Source organism: Myxine glutinosa, chromosome 1 (genome assembly GCF_964187855.1).
Source record: "Myxine glutinosa chromosome 1, kmMyxGlut1.1, whole genome shotgun sequence".
Lineage (NCBI taxonomy): Eukaryota > Metazoa > Chordata > Myxini > Myxiniformes > Myxinidae > Myxine > Myxine glutinosa.
Genome location: NC_136261.1, coordinates 331,379,746 through 331,399,855, shown reverse-complemented (window position 1 = coordinate 331,399,855; position 20,110 = coordinate 331,379,746). Strand labels below are relative to the sequence as shown.

General features: G+C 48.5%; 1 protein-coding gene across 1 annotated transcript in view; it reads right to left on the bottom strand.

Moving 5' to 3' along the window:
• The window catches only part of LOC137415725 (cysteine and glycine-rich protein 2-like), a 72,977-nt gene that overhangs the window by 17,538 nt on the left and 35,329 nt on the right, over positions 1-20,110 (bottom strand). The window contains exon 3 of the mRNA XM_078779527.1: positions 10,246-10,511. Coding sequence (XP_078635653.1) covers positions 10,246-10,511 — 266 coding nt within the window. The remainder of the gene's footprint in view (positions 1-10,245; positions 10,512-20,110) is intronic.

The following is a 20,110-nucleotide window of genomic DNA, read 5'->3' as shown; positions in this document are numbered from 1 at the left end:
ACTGATAGAGGGGTATGGCTCTGTCACTGATAGAGGGGTATGTCTGTGTCACTGATAGAGGGGCGTGGCTGTGTCACTGACAGAGGGGTATGGCTGTGTCACTGATAGAGCGGCGTGGCTGTGTCACTGATAGAGGGGCATGGCTGTGTTACTGATAGAGGGGTGTGGCTGTGCCACTGATAGAGGGGTGTGGCTGTGTCACTGATGGAGGGGCATGGCCGTGTCACTGATAGAGGGGTGTGGCTGTGTCACCGATAGAGGGGTATGGCCGTGTCACCGACAGAGGGGTATGGCCATGTCACCGATAGAGGGGTATGGCCGTGTCACCGATAGAGGGGCGTGGCTGTGTCACTTTTCGAGGGGTATGGCTGTTTCACCGATAGAGGGGTTTGGCCGTGTCACCGATAGAGGGACGTGGCCGTGTCACCGATAGAGGGGTATGGCTGTGTCACTTATAGAGGGGTGTGGCCGTGTCACCGATAGAGGGGTGTGGCTGTGTAACCGATAGAGGGGTATGGCCGTGTCACTTATAGAGGGGTGTGGCCGTGTCACCGATAGAGGGGTGTGGCTGTGTAACCGATAGAGGGGTATGGCTGTGTCACCGATAGAGGGGTGTGGCTGTGTCACTGACAGAGGGGTGTGGCTGTGTCACTGATAGAGGGGTGTGGCTGTGTCACTGATATAGGGGCATGACTGTGTCACTGATAGAGGGGTGTGGCTGTGTCACTGATAGAGGGGTATGGCTGTGTCACTGATAGAGTGGTATGGCTGTGTCACTGATAGAGGGGTGTGGCTGTGTCACTGCACTGATATAGGGGTGTGGCTGTGTCACTGATAGAGGGGTATGGCTGTGTCACTGATTGAGGGGTGTGGGTGTGTCACTGATAGAGGTGTATGTCTGTGTCACTGATATAGGGGTGTGGCTGTATCACTGATAGAAGAGTGTGGTCGTGTCACCAATAGAGGGGTGTGGCCGTGTCACCGATAGAGGGGTATGGCCGTGTCACCGATAGAGGGGTATGGCCATGTCACCGATAGAGGGGTATGGCCGTGTCACCGATAGAGGGGCGTGGCTGTGTCACTTATAGAGGGGTATGGCTGTGTCACCGATAGAGGGGTATGGCCGTGTCACCGATAGAGGGACGTGGCCGTGTCACCGATAGAGGGGTATGGCTGTGTCACTTATAGAGGGGTGTGGCCGTGTCACCGATAGAGGGGTGTGGCTGTGTAACCGATAGAGGGGTATGGCCGTGTCAATTATAGAGGGGTGTGGCCGTGTCACCGATAGAGGGGTGTGGCTGTGTAACCGATAGAGGGGTATGGCCGTGTCACCGATAGAGTGGCGTGGCTGTGTAACCGAAAGAGAAGTATGGCCGTGTCACCGATAGAGGGGCGTGGCTGTGTAACCGATAGAGGGGTATGGCCGTGTCACTTATAGAGGGGTATGGCTGTGTAACCGATAGAGGGGTGTAGCTGTGTCACTGATAGAGGGGTGTGGCTGTGTCACTGATAGAGGGGTGTGGCTGTGTCACTGATAGAGGGGTGTGGCTGTGTCACTGATAGAGGGGTGTGGCTGTGTCACTGATAGAGGGGTGTGGCTGTGTCACTGATAGACGGGTGTGGCTGTGTCACTGATAGAGGGGTGTGGCTGTGTCACTGATATAGGGGTGTGGCTGTGTCACTGATAGAGGGGTGTGGCTATGTCACTGATAGAGGGGTGTGGCTGTGTCACTGATAGAGGAGTGTGGCTGTGTCACTGATAGAGGGGTGTGGCTGTGTCACTGATGGAGGGGCATGGCCGTGTCACTGATAGAGGGGTGTGGCTGTGTCACTGATAGAGGGGTATGGCTGTGTCACTGATAGAGGGGTGTGGCTGTGTCACTGATAGAGGGGTGTGGCTGCGTCACTGATAGAGGGGTGTGGCTGTGTCACTGATAGAGGGGTATGGCTGTGTCACTGATAGAGGGGCGTGGCCGTGTCACTGATAGAGGGGCGTGGCCGTGTCACTGATAGAGGGGTGTGGCTGTGTCACTGATAGAGGGACGTGGCTGTGTCACTGATAGAGGGGCATGGCCGTGTCACTGATAGAGGGGCGTGGCCGTGTCACTGATAGAGGGGCATGGCCGTGTCACTGATAGAGGGGTGTGGCTGTGTCACTGATAGAGGGGCATGGCCATGTCACTGATAGAGGGGTGTGGCTGTGTCACTGATAGAGGGGCGTGGCCGTGTCACTGATAGAGGGGCATGGCCGTGTCACTGATAGAGGGGTGTGGCTGTGTCACTGATAGAGGGGTGTGGCTGTGTCACTGATAGAGGGGTATGGCTGTGTCACTGATAGAGGGGCATGGCCATGTCACTGATAGAGGGGTGTGGCTGTGTCACTGATAGAGGGGTATGGCTGTGTCACTGATAGAGGGGCATGGCCGTGTCACTGATAGAGGGGTGTGGCTGTGTCACTGATAGAGGGGTATGGCTGTGTCACTTATAGAGGGGTGTGGCCGTGTCACCGATAGAGGGGTGTGGCTGTGTAACCGATAGAGGGGTATGGCCGTGTCACCGATAGAGGGGTGTGGCTGTGTAACCGAAAGAGGGGTATGGCCGTGTCACCGATAGAGGGGCGTGGCCGTGTAACCGATAGAGGGGTATGGCCGTGTCACCGATAGAGGGGTATGGCCGTGTCACCGATAGAGGGGCGTGGCTGTGTAACCGATAGAGGGGTATGGCCGTGTCACTTATAGAGGGGTATGGCTGTGTAACCGATAGAGGGGTGTGGCTGTGTCACTGACAGAGGGGTGTGGCTGTGTCACTGATAGAGGGGTGTAGCTGTGTCACTGATAGAGGGGTGTGGCTGTGTCACTGATAGAGGGGTGTGGCTGTGTCACTGATAGACGGGTGTGGCTGTGTCACTGATAGAGGGGTGTGGCTGTGTCACTGATAGAGGGGTGCGGCTATGTCACTGATAGAGGGGTGTGGCTGTGTCACTGATAGAGGAGTGTGGCTGTGTCACTGATAGAGGGGTGTGGCTGTGTCACTGATGGAGGGGCATGGCCGTGTCACTGATAGAGGGGTGTGGCTGTGTCACTGATAGAGGGGTGTGGCTGTGTCACTGATAGAGGGGTGTGGCTGTGTCACTGATAGAGGGGCATGGCCGTGTCACTGATAGAGGGGTGTGGCTGTGTCACTGATAGAGGAGTGTGGCTGTGTCACTGATAGAGGGGTGTGGCTGTGTCACTGATGGAGGGGCATGGCCCTGTCACTGATAGAGGGGTGTGGCTGTGTCACTGATAGAGGGGTATGGCTGTGTCACTGATAGAGGGGTATGGCCGTGTCACCGATAGAGGGGCGTGGCTGTGTAACCGAAAGAGGGGTATGGCCGTGTCACCGATAGAGGGGCGTGGCTGTGTAACCGATAGAGGGATATGGCCGTGTCACCGATAGAGGGGCGTGGCTGTGTAACCGATAGAGGGGTATGGCCGTGTCACCGATAGAGGGGTATGGCCGTGTCACCGATAGAGGGGCGTGGCTGTGTAACCGATAGAGGGGTATGGCCGTGTCACTTATAGAGGGGTATGGCTGTGTAACCGATAGAGGGGTGTGGCTGTGTCACTGACAGAGGGGTGTGGCTGTGTCACTGATAGAGGGGTGTAGCTGTGTCACTGATAGAGGGGTGTGGCTGTGTCACTGATAGAGGGGTGTGGCTGTGTCACTGATAGACGGGTGTGGCTGTGTCACTGATAGAGGGGTGTGGCTGTGTCACTGATATAGGGGTGTGGCTGTGTCACTGATAGAGGGGTGTGGCTATGTCACTGATAGAGGGGTGTGGCTGTGTCACTGATAGAGGAGTGTGGCTGTGTCACTGATAGAGGGGTGTGGGTGTGTCACTGATGGAGGGGCATGGCCGTGTCACTGATAGAGGGGTGTGGCTGTGTCACTGATAGAGGGGTGTGGCTGTGTCACCGATAGAGGGGTGTGGCTGTGTCACTGATAGAGGGGTATGGCTGTGTCACTGATAGAGGGGTATGGCTGTGTCACTGATAAAGGGGTGTGGCTGTGTAACCGATAGAGGGGTGTGGCTGTGTCACTGACAGAGGGGTGTGGCTGTGTCACTGATAGAGGGGTGTAGCTGTGTCACTGATAGAGGGGTGTGGCTGTGTCACTGATAGAGGGGTGTGGCTGTGTCACTGATAGACGGGTGTGGCTGTGTCACTGATAGAGGGGTGTGGCTGTGTCACTGATAGAGGGGTGCGGCTATGTCACTGATAGACGGGTGTGGCTGTGTCACTGATAGAGGGGTGTGGCTGTGTCACTGATAGAGGGGTGCGGCTATGTCACTGATAAAGGGGTGTGGCTGTGTAACCGATAGAGGGGTATGGCTGTGTAACCGATAGAGGGGTGTGGCTGTGTCACTGACAGAGGGGTGTGGCTGTGTCACTGATAGAGGGGTGTAGCTGTGTCACTGATAGAGGGGTGTGGCTGTGTCACTGATAGAGGGGTGTGGCTGTGTCACTGATAGACGGGTGTGGCTGTGTCACTGATAGAGGGGTGTGGCTGTGTCACTGATAGAGGGGTGCGGCTATGTCACTGATAGAGGGGTGTGGCTGTGTCACTGATAGAGGAGTGTGGCTGTGTCACTGATAGAGGGGTGTGGCTGTGTCACTGATGGAGGGGCATGGCCGTGTCACTGATAGAGGGGTGTGGCTGTGTCACTGATAGAGGGGTGTGGCTGTGTCACTGATAGAGGGGTGTGGCTGTGTCACTGATAGAGGGGCATGGCCGTGTCACTGATAGAGGGGTGTGGCTGTGTCACTGATAGAGGGGTGTGGCTGTGTCACTGATGGAGGGGCATGGCCGTGTCACTGATAGAGGGGTGTGGCTGTGTCACTGATAGAGGGGTATGGCTTTGTCACTGATAGAGGGGTATGGCCGTGTCACCGATAGAGGGGCGTAGCTGTGTAACCGAAAGAGGGGTATGGCCGTGTCACCGATAGAGGGGCGTGGCTGTGTAACCGATAGAGGGGTATGGCCGTGTCACCGATAGAGGGGCGTGGCTGTGTAACCGATAGAGGGGTATGGCCGTGTCACCGATAGAGGGGTATGGCCGTGTCACCGATAGAGGGGCGTGGCTGTGTAACCGATAGAGGGGTATGGCCGTGTCACTTATAGAGGGGTATGGCTGTGTAACCGATAGAGGGGTGTGGCTGTGTCACTGACAGAGGGGTGTGGCTGTGTCACTGATAGAGGGGTGTAGCTGTGTCACTGATAGAGGGGTGTGGCTGTGTCACTGATAGAGGGGTGTGGCTGTGTCACTGATAGACGGGTGTGGCTGTGTCACTGATAGAGGGGTGTGGCTGTGTCACTGATATAGGGGTGTGGCTGTGTCACTGATAGAGGGGTGTGGCTATGTCACTGATAGAGGGGTGTGGCTGTGTCACTGATAGAGGAGTGTGGCTGTGTCACTGATAGAGGGGTGTGGGTGTGTCACTGATGGAGGGGCATGGCCGTGTCACTGATAGAGGGGTGTGGCTGTGTCACTGATAAAGGGGTGTGGCTGTGTCACTGATGGAGGGGTATGGCTGTGTCACTGATAGAGGGGTGTGGCTATGTCACTGATAGAGGGGTGTGGCTGTGTCACTGATAGAGGAGTGTGGCTGTGTCACTGATAGAGGGGTGTGGGTGTGTCACTGATGGAGGGGCATGGCCGTGTCACTGATAGAGGGGTATGGCTGTGTCACTGATAAAGGGGTGTGGCTGTGTCACTGATGGAGGGGTATGGCTGTGTCACTGATAGAGGGGTATGGCTGTGTCACTGATAGAGGGGTGTGGCTGTGTCACCGATAGAGGGGTGTGGCTGTGTCACTGATAGAGGGGTATGGCTGTGTCACTGATAGAGGGGTATGGCTGTGTCACTGATAAAGGGGTGTGGCTGTGTCACTGATGGAGGGGCATGGCCGTGTCACTGATAGAGGGGTGTGGCTGTGTCACTGACAGAGGGGTATGGTTGTGTCACTGATGCAGTGCTTGCTATAGCTAAGAGCAGCAATTTGTAATTTATACAGGATGCTAGTGATAACTCGCCTACTCTTCATGACAGACACCAGAGGATCTTTCCTGTCCACCAACTAATGCCATCAAACTGGACATCCAGTTTAATGCCCATCCGAGCAATGGTGCCCACATTGATGAATCTCCCTGCCTGCAAAACACCAAGATGACGGTTTATAGCTGGTTCCGAGATTCAAGCCCAGGTAGGACTGCCCAAAAGGTGAGTGTGTGCCCAGCAAGGTTGTCATGCCAGCCCAAAGGCAGAGTAATGCATGTTCATTGTTTTTTGTGGGAATGTGTCTTTATCTTGTGGGCAACCTTAGCCCCTTAATATTTGTTTCTACCATATATAAGTTCCCTGAAAATCAAGGTGTCAGCATGTGAGATAAAGGTGGAACAAAGTGATTATAAAACTTCTGGTCGTGTGTTTGTATGTGTTTGTATGTGTGTTTGTATGTGTGTGTATGTGTGTATGTGTGTGTGTGTATGTGTATGTGTGTGTGTGTGTGTGTTTGTATGTGTGTGTGTGTGTGTGTTTGTATGTGTGGATGTGTGTGTGTGTGTGTGTGTGTTTGTATGTGTGTTTGTATGTGTGTTTGTATGTGTGTTTGTATGTGTGGATGTGTGTGTGTGTGTGTGTGTGTGTGTGTGTGTGTGTGTGTGTGTGTGTGTGTGTGTGTGTGTGTGTGTGTGTATGTGTGTGTGTGTGTGTGCGCGTCCGATCTTCCGTGCAAACCGGGAGAATACCTTGGAAAGTAATGCAGGTCCCATATTTGTAATGGCCATACATCACGCTGGATGGTGATACCATAGATGTGGTGAATCAATTAAATTTGGTTGGATCAAGGTTGGATCTTGGTTTCACCCAATACCATGTTGACAGACCGAATGTATCTCAAAACAGATCGTCATGAAATTGTTTTTTTTTTTTTACCCTTTTAGTTGCATTACCTTTTCTAACACTGATCATGATGATCCCATTGAGATTGTAAATACAGCATTACATTGCTGGGCAGTAAAGAGCAGTAGATGGTATTTCCTTTTGTTGTTTACTAATTTATTTTGGACCTTTCTCCCTCTGTTTACCTTCGCCACCAAAGGTGGATGGACGTTATGTTTTCACCCCTGTCTGTCCGCGTGTGAACAAGATATATCAAATAGTTGTGGACGCATTCGGCCGAAACGTAGTGGAGCGGTTGTGTGTGTGACAAGGAAGAATCGATTCGATTTTGGTGAAGATTCGAATCCGTATCAAGATCAGATAATTTTTTAAGCGATTCTTCACTATTGAGTGATATGGCTAAATCCGATACATTGCGGGATATCTCAAAATGTTATGGACGGATTTGGACGAAACTTGGTGGACGGGTTGTGTGTGTGACGAGGACTAATCGATTCGATTTTGGTGAAGATCTGAATATGGATTCGGATATGATAATTATTTAATTTTAAGTGATTCTTCACCATTGAGACATCGGGTGAAACGCGATATGTAACATGATATTTTAAAAAGTTATGGTCGAGTTATGACTAAACTAGGTGGATGAGTTGTACAGGTGATGAGAACAAGCAGATCAGATTTTGGTTCAGGTCCAAATCTCGATCCGGCTCATCAGTGGATACAAAACATAAAGCGTTCAGCCTGGTGGAGGTTTGCGCTCTTCCGAGTGCCGTTCTAGTTTACACTGTGTTGCAAGCCCGGGTCCACTTGGACATTTGAACATACGTTTGCATGTTTGCCCCCTAAAGGCAAGACGTCCAGACTGGCATTGCATGCAGCGACTCACTGTTTGGTTTATTTGTCTGAACAGAAACTGGAGGTGGAGCGTGGGGTGAGAGACCAGAGACGAGACACAGACAGAAAATGAATCGAGTTGTGAGAAACGTTCCAGCAGTACAATGAAAATCAAGCGGTCTAAAGGAGAAGAGTCGTCCATCTTTGGGAGGGAATTTGCTCATCTCCTGCTCAAAGTTGGCAGGCCGTTCAAGTGTTGGTTTCGGTCGTGCGATATTTCAGTCTCTTCACCAGTCTGCAATTTGACAGATGGTCGAGCCCTGAGAGCGTCGGCAGTGACTACTGCGACGCCTGTTGGCTGTTGGCGCACTCAAAGCTCCTTCAACTGTATCTACGACACATTACTGCCAAAACAAAATATGTCGAATGAACTTCGAATGTGAAGGACATCTCGAACATTCTGACATTCCACCGAAATGTGACATTGTATCATTGAGAAAATGTATTCCTTACATTATTCTACATAGAGCTGGCAGGAGAGACTGGAGGTGTGTGCACATTGGCCTTGGTTTGAAACTTTGCCAAGCTATAAACTGTCGCACTTGGTGTTTCACATGCGTCATCCATTGGAGGGATGTGAAGCTGCAGGACCCGCCTGCCAGCATTGGATGTCGGTGGACGTTGAAGATCCTATGAAATATATCGTGAAGAGTAGGTGAGTAACCACTGGCACCCTTGCTAAACTCAAATTCCTGCTAAACTATGGGTAGCAATAAGCACATCAGAGATCCCAGGATACATTTTGAAATGGGGTAGGACCTCATTTTCAGGTGCCTGGGCCTAATCCCTGCTCTGACGGCTGCTTCAAAAGTATCCTGGGATCAGTTGGAGACACCGTGGGATCTTCCATGTCCACCAAGAAATGCCAGCAGATAGAACTACCAGCTTAATGCAATTCCAAAGGACGGTGCACTCCGAGGAAGCACCCTGTCCATGAAGCACAAATCCGACACTTTACAGTCTGGTCGGGAATGAAATCAAGACTTCCATCCTGCTGGAATACAAGCTGGAGATTATTTCCACAATCAATATTCCCATTCAATCGTTTTTTTAATTTGTGCCAATGTTCATACACGTCACTAAAAGGAGAAGTATCCATCCGTGTGTCACACTTCATTCAAAAGGGTTCCTGCTGTATGATACCGTTGGAAAACTGATAATCAATTTGCTTTATTGGAAAGCTAATAATATACTTTGAAAAAAATTATTGGCTATTGAACCATAAAAATGCGTTTCAAAAACCCATTTTTCCAGATTTAGGAATAAGCGAGAATGCGAGCTGAAGTCAGTGTTTCCAACGATAACATTTATTATTCTACAGCAGCAGGAACCTTTTTAGGATATGGAAGGAGCACACAAAATTATACATAGTAATACTTCCTCAAACTTAACTGTGATAAATCTGAAATAATCATCATTGGCCCAAAAACGCTCATAAAATCCAACCATAGCTTTGCCCTCAACATCGACGGTATCCCAGTATCCACCTCCCCTCACATCCGGAATCTTGGCATCATCTTTGACCAAACCCTCTCCTTCGACAAATACACTAAACAGATCACAAAGACAGCCTTCTTTCACCTGAAAAACATCGCCCGTCTCTGCCCATCCCTCTCCTCCACGGCTGCAGAAACCCCATCCACGCCTTCATCACTTCCCGTCTGGACTACTGCAATAGCCTCCTTTATGGTTCACCCTCAACAATCACCAATAAACTCCAATACATTCAGAACTCCGCTGCCCGTCTACTCACCCATTTCCGGACCCGTGACCACATCACCCCCGTCCTTTACAAGCTTCACTGGCTCCCCATCCCCCAGAGAATCCAGTACAAAATCCTCCTCTTGACCTACAAAGCCCTCCATAACCTGGCCCCATCCTACCTGGCTGACCTCCTCTCCAGACACACTCCCACCCGCAACCTCCGCTCTGCTGGTACTAACCTCCTGACCCCCCCATCCGGACCAAATTTAGATCCTGGGGGGACAGGGCCTTCTCCATCGCTGCTCCCACCCTCTGGAACTCGCTACCTCACACCATCAGAGACTCCTCCTCACTCACCACATTCAAAACATCACTCAAGACCCACCTGTTCAACACTGCATTCAACATTTAACCCACAGCATCTAACCCCTGACTATCTCCTCTCCTTCTCCCTCCTTTGTGCTTTGAATATTTCCCTATTGATTCTTCTTTTTTGCAATTGTTTTTATGTTTTGCTATGCATTATGTTTTGCACTCTGTCAAAGCGTCTTTGGGCTTCCTGAAAAGCGCTATATAAAATAAATGCATTATTATACTTCTCAAAGCAATAGAATATTTTTTTTAAAGTACACAGAAGGAGCACACACAGCACGACTAGTTTTGATGAAACCAACGACACAATGAATCCCTCATTCAGTACGTACCTTTCCCGCTCCCATGGCTTTCTCGGCTGCGTACACGGCTTTTCCACAGCGCGAGCAGCGCTCCGAGTTACCGAGGCGGGTGAACCGGCACGACATGCCCGTGTTTTTTGATCTTGGACCAGGAGAAGCTGAACTCTGAGCCCCATCTGCTCCCTGGCCAAAGCCGAAGCCCTTTGGCCCGAAGAGGCGTGTGAAGCACGCGTTGCAGTAGAGTTCGCTGCGATGCATGGTCAGCGAGGTCATGTCCAAGTGCTTTCGACAAGCATCTGTAGGTGTGGGCATCAATAATTTAAGAAAGACAACAATTACGCTCAAATTAAATATAATGACGGAGAGTCAAAAGGTACCTCATCCCCAATCACGAAAGAATGGTCGGTCATACACCAGTGCAACTCAACTCGGCACAAATACGGGTTTTTCGATGTAGTTTCCCACCAGGGTCACATTCTTCCTCGGTGGGCAGGTTTTCCTGACACCATTCGTACAGAAGTTCCTTTTAACTCTGAAACTTCTTGAAAGGTGGTCATAATAGCACAAGCTTTGATGAGCCTGATGGCCTCGTCATGCGGCTAAATTCCTTGTAAGAATGTAAGAGAACACATTATAACTCGGAAGTTGCCCGAGATCCTAAACGGGGTAGGGATGAAGGCGGCAAAAATACAATTGGCATCTTCTGTCATCGAGCCGGCAAGCTGGGAGTAACAATTCGCATTTATTGCGACATCTGATGCAATTTAAATGCTCTAATGGTGACCACGTGCTCCGTTTCAAACTTTGTTCGATATATGTAGCCTTTTGTGGCATAGTGCCCGAAAGAAAAATTTGTATTGGCGTCACAGCCAGTGACCAATTGCAAATGAATAGTAGGATTGTTCTATAGTCTATACAATACTTGGACAGGCTATTACCATGCGCACGCAAAGCAAAACATAGGGTTAAGCAATTGGTCCATGTCTGTTTGTACGTCTGTACGGGGTTTTCGTACTTATCAGTTTCGGATCATCAGTTTATGATCGAGGAACAACTTCTTAAAATAAAATGTTATATTTTGAAAAAGAATCAGAACATGAATAGGAAGACAAGTTTGCCGTTTTACCGTACTTTGGTACATCGCACATACACGGAGAGCAGTGGGATAATGTTTTTACTCTGTTTTACACTGCTCAGCAATCAAACAAAAGTGAAAATCATTTCAAACAGGAAGCTTACTGTTTTTAACGATGTTATAAAGGACACAAACAGGTACGAAAAACAGGTACGAAAAACAGGTACAAAGAACTAATGTAACGTGTTAGATTGGGTGGTGTTATAGACAATGGGTAAACGGCAGTGAAACCCGGAATTAATTCAATTATACGCCTTTAAACCTCTATTTTCATTTAAGTACGTACTTGAACACTGAAGAACCTTCATATCAATTCCAAGAACCATGATATTGTTACGGTTTTGTGAATAAAGATAACCCCCCTTGTAGGTAGATGCACCACAACATGTAGCCTCGCTGTAGTTCAGTTATTTCTTAGTAAATGTAAGTGTAGTCTCCTTTCCTGTGTTAGTTTTGCGTTGAGCAGGCCAGTAAGTGTAGGCCTCAATTGAGCTGAAAGACCATGTGCTCGGCCTGGAACAAGTCTGGCAATGCCGAAGGGATGAGCTGCAGGGGGAGTGGCCGGTAAGCCGCAAGCCGCCAATCAGAGCTCGAGGGGAGTGGCTCATAACGGCGGCGAGAGGAGGGGCTTGGAACATTCGGGTAGGACCGGGGAGGGGCTATATAAAACCCTGCCTCGAGCCACAGTGTCAGAGCAAGCCGAATAGTCAGACACGGTGAGAAGCAGAACGAGTCAGAGATCAAAGAGACATTGTAGCCACGAGTTGATCGAGTTGCTTGTTATAGCCTCCGTACACGAACTCTCCCCGTGCCCTGCGCTCTGCTGCTGCCCGTATTAATCGCACTTGTGGAGACGACCCATTCCGGGCCACAGGCGCGTGACCTCCTTGCCTGCGCTCCCAGCACACGTGCCGTGAACAACCGAGGGCCACGCCGGCCAGCTGTCCGGGAGCGACCGGCGTCAAGGCGCTTTTGGCGCGCGAACTGTTCTTCCTCCTTTTTCCCCGCGTGAGTGAGTGGGCCCTTTGTCTGGCGATAAGTTAAAACTGTTAAGCATCTGCTTTGTGTCCCTTCCCTTTAGCCTGATCACTGTACATTATAAATAAACCTGTGTTCTTTCTTCTCTTTGATCGTTCCCGTCCTTTCTATCTATTGGCCTAGCATCGCACGAATAAAACCGCTCGAATCGGGTTCCATAAAAGTAACAGCACGAGTCACTTGATATGCAAACCGTTCGGCGTACTCAATTAGCGTGGCTTGTGCGAGGTCCGGTCCCCATTTTCGTGGCAGCGTGGGTACCAAAGGTACGTGTGGAATCGACCCGATACCCTTTTCCACGCTCGCTACGGGAGTGGCGACTCGGCCTCGTGGACACGAAGACCCGAGGGGAAAAAGGGGTTTAACCCCCCCTTTGTATGTCGACGGGCTTCGGGAGATCCGCAACAATATATATCGCATGAGAGGGCTTGACATGTTTATTGGGGTGAAGAGGAGGCCGCCGATTATGGCTATGTACGAGTGTTCTATGGTGATCACCAAAGCCTCCATCTCCTAAAGTGATTCAATGTCGTCTTTTTACAGTATATAAGGGTGATGTATCAGACTGCTTCAGTAGTGCTAAACTTCTGGAATTTCTTAACGCTTTAAAAAATTATCATTTTATTAACATTGAAGTACTTTGTATATACCTAAACAGAAATGGGGAATCATGTTCTATTGACTCTCTAGGTTGAGTCTTTTCGCTTTTCAGTGTCGTGTTATCGTTTCCATCGTCACAAGCTCCTGGAAGCTGTGAATGGAGCCCTTCTGGTGCTTCATCTGTTTAATATCGCAAAGCACCAGAAGCAATTTATTGATGTGTTGTAATATCTCCATATTAGTATCTGTAATTTCCGTGCTCCAACCTAATGAGCGCACGCCGTGACGTCACCACCACGTAAGTACGCCTTGCCTGCCAAGCGCTAAAGGAGCCATCCAGCAGTGCGTCATCATTTAGATCTTCGTTCAGATACTATCACAAGTGCAAACAAAACTCAGTGACCGACCTGGTTTCGCTCTTGTTGGGGCTTCATCAGGGCAACGCAGTGCGTCCTGCATACACTTGTGAATCTGAAAACCTTTAGGTTATACATTCACGTGAAAAAGTAAGTACACCCCATGTAAAGTTTTGACTTTTTCAACATATTCCAACATACAGCTATTTGATCTTCATTACAACAATATTGATAGATAAAGGTGATATAACATAACAAATATCATAAAACATTTACATTTTGTAGTCCATTGTATAATTTAAATAAACATAAATGCAAATTTCGCATGTGGAAAAAGTAAGTACACCCTTGGCTCTAATAGGTGGTATTTCCCCCTTTGGCAAAAACAACCTCAAGTAGGCGTTTCTTATAACTGTCTACCAGTTTCTGACATCGACTGGGAGAAATTTTTGCCCACTCCTCCATGCAGAATTCTTTCAGCTGTGCGATGTTTGAGGGGTTCTTTGCATGCACAGCTCGTTTCAAATCCCCCCACATCTCGATGGGATTTAGATCCAGGCTTTGACTTGGCCATTCCAGAACCCTCCATTTTTTTCTTTTCAGCCATTCCTTGGTGGATTTACTGGTATGTTTAAGGTCATTGTCATGTTGCAAGGTCCACCTTCGGTTGAGCTTCAACTTTCCGACAGATGGCCTCACATTATCCTCAAGCACTCTCTGGTACAAAGAAGAATTCATAGTGGATTCTATGATGGTGAACTGCCCAGGCCATGATGCAGCAAAGCTGCCCCAAACCATAATATTTCCACCACCATGCTTTACAGTTGGTATCAGGTTCTTGTGGTCAAATGCTGTCTTTGGTTTTCACCAAACATGTCTTCTGGTACTGTGGCCAAATAGCTCTACCTTTGACTCATCTGTCCAGAGCACATTGTTCCAGAAGTGCTGGTCTTTGCCTAACTTTAATCTTGCCCTAATGTTCTTTTTTGACAGCAAAGGTTTCCTTCTGGCACACCTCCCATGTAGATCAAATTTGTGCAGCCTCTTTCTAATGGTAGACTCGTGCACTTTTCCATCAACAGTGGCAAGAGCTACCTGTAGGTCCCGTGATAACATTCTGGGGTTCTTAGAGACTTCTTTCAGCATCTTGCGGTCTGCTCTAGGGGTGAACTTGCTGGGGCGGCCTGGCCTGAACAAGTTGGCAGTTGTTTGGAATCTTCTCCACTTGTAGATGATCTTCCAGACAGTCGAATGATTGATTTCAAATTGTTTGGAGATCTTTTTAAATCCCTTCCCAGACTCGTAGGCATCTATAACCTTCTTTCAGAAGGCCTCAGAGAGCTCTTTTGATCTAGGCATGGTGACGCCGCACACTTCAACAACAAAGAGCAAACCAAACTAAATGTCTGAAGTTTAAATAAGACGGGTTCCTCCAAGATCCTCTCTAAAGATGTTCTAATCATTTGCACCTGAGCTGGTGCACCTGATTCTAATTTTAGGTATTTGTAGTGATAAATGTAGGGGTGTACTTACTTTTTCCACATGCGAAATTTGCATTTATGTTTATTTAAATTATACAATGGACTACAAAATGTAAATGTTTCATGATATTTGTTATATTATATCACCTTTATCTATCAATATTGTTGAAATGAAGATCAAATAGCTGTATGTTGAAATAGTCAAAACTTTACATAGGGTGTACTTACTTTTTCACGTGACTGTATATCAGTCAGTATGCGACTCCATAACACACACACACACACACACACACACACACACACACACACACACACACACACACACACACACACACACACACACACACACACACACACATCACACACACTCGGAATGGGGGATAGGTTCCCGAGTCGCGAAAATCCATGAATAGAGAGGAACAAACCGCGAACGGCAAGGCAAAATCTGCGAATGGTGACGCAAATCCAGAGAATGTCGACGAAAACCCACAAAGGGCGATGAAAATCCTGCGACGGTCAATTAAAATCCCGTGAATGTATGCCGCGGCATTGTTTCAATGGGGGAAAAGGGGGATACGTTATAGGTTCCTGGCGGTTCCCGATTTATAGAGGAAAATTTATAAAGTTTAAAATGTTTTCGACCGCAAATGCACAAGATTAGTGTTTCACAAAAAATTCTTACAAAAAAAACAAAACAACAACACCAGGTACCATTTCCAATTTATTGAAGGAATGCGCTGACAGTTTTTTTAAAGTCCTTAACCACGCCATACCATGAAAGTAAAAAAAACAACACCATCATGTACCGTTTAAGATTTTTCTTTTTACAAACACATGCAACTTTCAAATGATGATGATGATTATTATTATGAATTAAAATCCCATTCATTCCTCGAACACTGAGGATGACCCAAATTATAGTCCTGCAACATCGTGCACTGAGGGAGAGGCAGCAGTTGAGAGTGTTAGTGAGGACACTGAGAGGGTGGCAGGAGAGGAGGATGCTCGTGGTGTTGAGGTTGAGGGAGCACAGTGAAACAAATAGGTAATGGCGAGCTGCCTGGCAGATTGCCGCAGGTTTTGATGCAGCTCTTTGTAGGGGAGAAGCAAATCATCCAAGCCCTCCTTGAATTTGAGGTACCTCTCCATGACTGGGTCAGCATCTTCCAACTTGTCGACAAGCTCCTGCATGCCATGCAGCAACTCGCCCAGGAACTGAACTGTGAGGTTAGACCTCGGCACCTCTTCCTCATCATTGCCCGCCTCATCCTTCTCGGAAACCGTTAGAATGGCCTCCAACCCCCCCCCTCGTTGAGGTTGTCGCCATGTGAGGCAATGATATCCTCCAACTCCTCAGGCTGCATGTCATCAAATCCTTACCCTCCCAACTGCCGTGCCAACTCGACAATCACTCTCCTCAGTGTTATCGGGAAAGCCAGTAAAGTTTCTGACTATCTATGGCCACAGGTTGTGCCAGCACGCGTTGATGGTGGAGGCTCTCACCTCATCCAGCGACTCCTTGATGGTGCCGATGCAGTGGGCAATGTTGAAATCCTTCCAACACTGCCCGACGGTGAGCCCTGGGTCGGACGGACTCCATCGCATCCAAATGCGGCGAAAGGTGCAACGGGTGTAATACGTTTTAAATGTTGAAATCACACCTTGATCGAGTGGCTGGATGAGGGAGGTGGTGTTGGGCAGCAGGAAGATCACCTCGACATTCGGGTGAGTCACGTCCAGGTTAGCAGGGTGGCCAGGAGCGTTCTCCAGGAGCAAGAGAACCTTGAACACAAGGTTTTTGCCCACCATGTACCTCTGCACCTGAGGGTCGAAACAATTATGGAACCAGTTCAAAAAGGTTGCTGCCATCACTCAGGATTTCCTGTTGGCCCTCCAAAACACGGGCAGAGTTCGCTTGTTCTTGCCCTTGAGCCCGTGGGTTCAGGGAACGGTACAACATCATGGGTTTCAGCATGAGGTCCCCTTTTGCGTTTGCACAGAGGCGAAGAGATACCCGGTCCTTGGTAGCCTTGAATCCCGATGCTGTCGCCTTGCACTTTGAGATGAAAGTTCTCGTGGGCATCTTTTTCCAGAAGAGGCCAGTCTCGTCAGCGTTGAACACCTGCTCTAGGAGGTATCCCTTCTCTTTGATCAGCCTCGCGAATTGAGCAGGGAACGCTTTTACCGCCTCGTGGTCCACGGAGGCACACTCCCCTGAGAGCTTCACATTTTTGAGACAGTACCGCTCCTTGAAACGATTGAACCATCCCCTGCTTGGAGTGAATGAAGTTGCGGTGCTTGTACCATCATCGCTCGGCGCATCACTCGTGCTGGCACCACCCGTGCCAGACAGATTATCGTAAATTTGTTTGGCCTTTTCGCGAATGAGAGGTCAACTCAAAGGCATACTTTTCTGCATGTTGTCCTCGATCCATATGCCGAGAGCCTTCTCCATCCTTTCTATATGTCCATCCCAGACATGGGTGACCACCTACATACTCGATAAAGCGCTCGCTGAAATACTCTTACAAATCGCCTTCTCCTTCTTCCATATGTAGCGAATGGTGGATTCGTTGACGCAATAATGCCTGCCCACAGAGGCCGCACTCTCTCCTCTCGAAAGCCGGTCAAGCAGCCGCAGGCTCATGACTTTCTTCGGCCTCTTGGCAGTCGACGCATCTCCGGCACTGGTCTTGCGCTTGGGAGCCATGACTGAACGATGAGCAGAGCAAGTCAAAAACACAGGTCAAAGCAACGGGTCAAGAACAATGATCGAGATGGATGACGGTCTGTACAATATGTAGGATTGCGAGCATTGTGGGGATTGAGCCTATCTGCTAATTTCAATAATAGATGTAATGAAGCATTTGCATTCTATAATTTGCGGAGGATGACTTGTTTTCATCGCTGATGGAACATCCCCCGAAGCGTTTTCATTATGTAACATCTCTGATGATGCTTTACCATAAATTGCAAACTGTAATGGATTTAATGAAGCGTTTGCATTATATAATTCGTGGAGGATAACTTGTTTCCACATCTGGTGGGATATCCCGCGAAGCTCTCGATTATAGACCAGCTAAAATTTGTGGCCGTAAAAGCCATGAAAACGCATATCACACAAAGTCATGCTCACGGCTCGTAGATGTTTTTTTGCATATGTCCAGCTGCTTTATGCATGGTTGGTGAACGATGGGTTTTTATAAATGTGTCAAGATAGCGGCTCGTGAAATTTTGTTTATTGCGCCCTTGAAAAACCATGACTTTGTGGAACATGGCTGCGAATAGGGGGAAACAAGCGTTACGCCTAGGTCCCCCGTCGTTGAAGTGATGTGAGTTAACAAAGTGGAAGACGCAAGGCGGCCATCTTGGATTTTGATGTGGCGACCGAATTTTCAATAGAGTTCTCCCTTATGCGTAGATGCACCCACACCAGATTAGAAGTTGGTACTTCGCTTATTTTTCAAGATATTCCACTCACAAGGTTCAGACATACATGGCGGCGGCCATCTTGGATTTTGACGTGGGTTGCACCCACACCAAATTGGAATTCGGTCCTGCATGGACGCACGCACGTTTGCACGCATGCACAGACGGAGGGGAAAACCATAGTCCCCCTTTCGCTCTGCGGTGCGAAGCGGGACAATAAACCGCAATTTTGTGGCACACAGCCCTGAAAAGAAAAAAAAACAAGCGTTGAGCCTAGGTCCCCATCGGGGAAGTGATGTGAGTTGACAAAGTGGAAGACGCAGAAAACATGCTATGATATGATATTTCGCTCACAAGGTTCAGACATACATGGAGGTGGCCATGTTGAATTTTGACGTGGTGACCCAATTTTCAATAGCGTTCTTCCTTATGCCTAGATACACCCACACACCAGATTAGAAGTTGGTACTTCACTTATTTTTCAAGATATTCCACGCACAATGTTCAGACATACATGGTGGCGGCCATCTTGGATTTTGACGTGGCGACCCAATTTTCAATAGGGCTCTTCCTTATGCCAAGATACACCCACATACCAGATTAGAAGTTGGTACTTCGCTTATTTTTCAAGATATTTCGCTCACAAGGTTTAGACATACATGGCGGTGGCCATCTTGGATTTTGATGTGGCGACCCAATTTTCAATAGGGTTCTTCCTTATGCCTAGATACACCCACACACCAGATTAGAAGTTGGTACTTCACTTATTTTTCAAGATATTCTGCTCACAAGGTTCAGACATACATGGCATCAGATATACATGGCGGCGGCCATCTTGGATTTTGACGTGGGTTGCACCCACACACCAATTTCGAATGCGGTCCTTCGCTTACGCACGCACGGACGGACACGCGGACAGAGGGGAAAACCATCGTCCCCCTTTCACTCTGCGGTGCGACGGCCGACGGGGGACAAAAAAACGCGAATTCGCGGGACATTCTTACGCGAATAGAGAAACACGTCACATTTTATCAACCGCGAAGATATACATACATACATATATACACTATGAGTAGTATTGATATAAAACGTTATGCTTTCTCACTCTGTCTGTGTATGTCGCCATTTTTCTGAGTTGGCCAAAGATCTTTAAATTTCCAGAGGTTCATCAGTGAGTGGTGGCGGCCATCTTGGATTTTGACGTGGCGACCCAATTTTCAATAGCATTCTTCCGAGTCAAGGCCCTTAGGCATATTTTGGGGCCGTTTGGTTCAAATTCTTCCAAAAGCACCAAATTTGGCCCAAATGTTGCCCATGCCATACTCTTTCGATTTTTAACGGGCGCCAAGACGGGCGCCCCCCCCCCCCCGGGGGCCCCATATTGGCGAAATACTAAATGGCCGCCACCCGGATTAGAGGAAAATCAGTTAAATAACCAAAAGGGTTGGAATCATGTATGATACCACTTTTCAGGGGTTTTCGAGGTCGAGGAATCCAATTATGATGTTATTTTGATGATTCGAGGTCAAGGTCATCTTAAAGGTCATTTTTGAGTCAAACATGTCGGTTTTTGTCAAGATTTACACGAGGTTCACCATTTTATGTTTCTGGGTTGGATAATCGAACTCTGACCTTATTTTTGACAATTAGAGGAAATATTTACATGTCTATTTCCTAATTTTCAGGCATATGCAGTTCGTCTAATTACAAAGGTACGGATTTTGATGTTTTATGAACTGTATGCCATATCCTTGTGTTTAATTTTTGTGCGATCATGATCCGGGTTCATGTATACATGATTGTATACATGTCATAAATATGACGTCATAGGTCATGTGACCTGGCGGCCATATTGG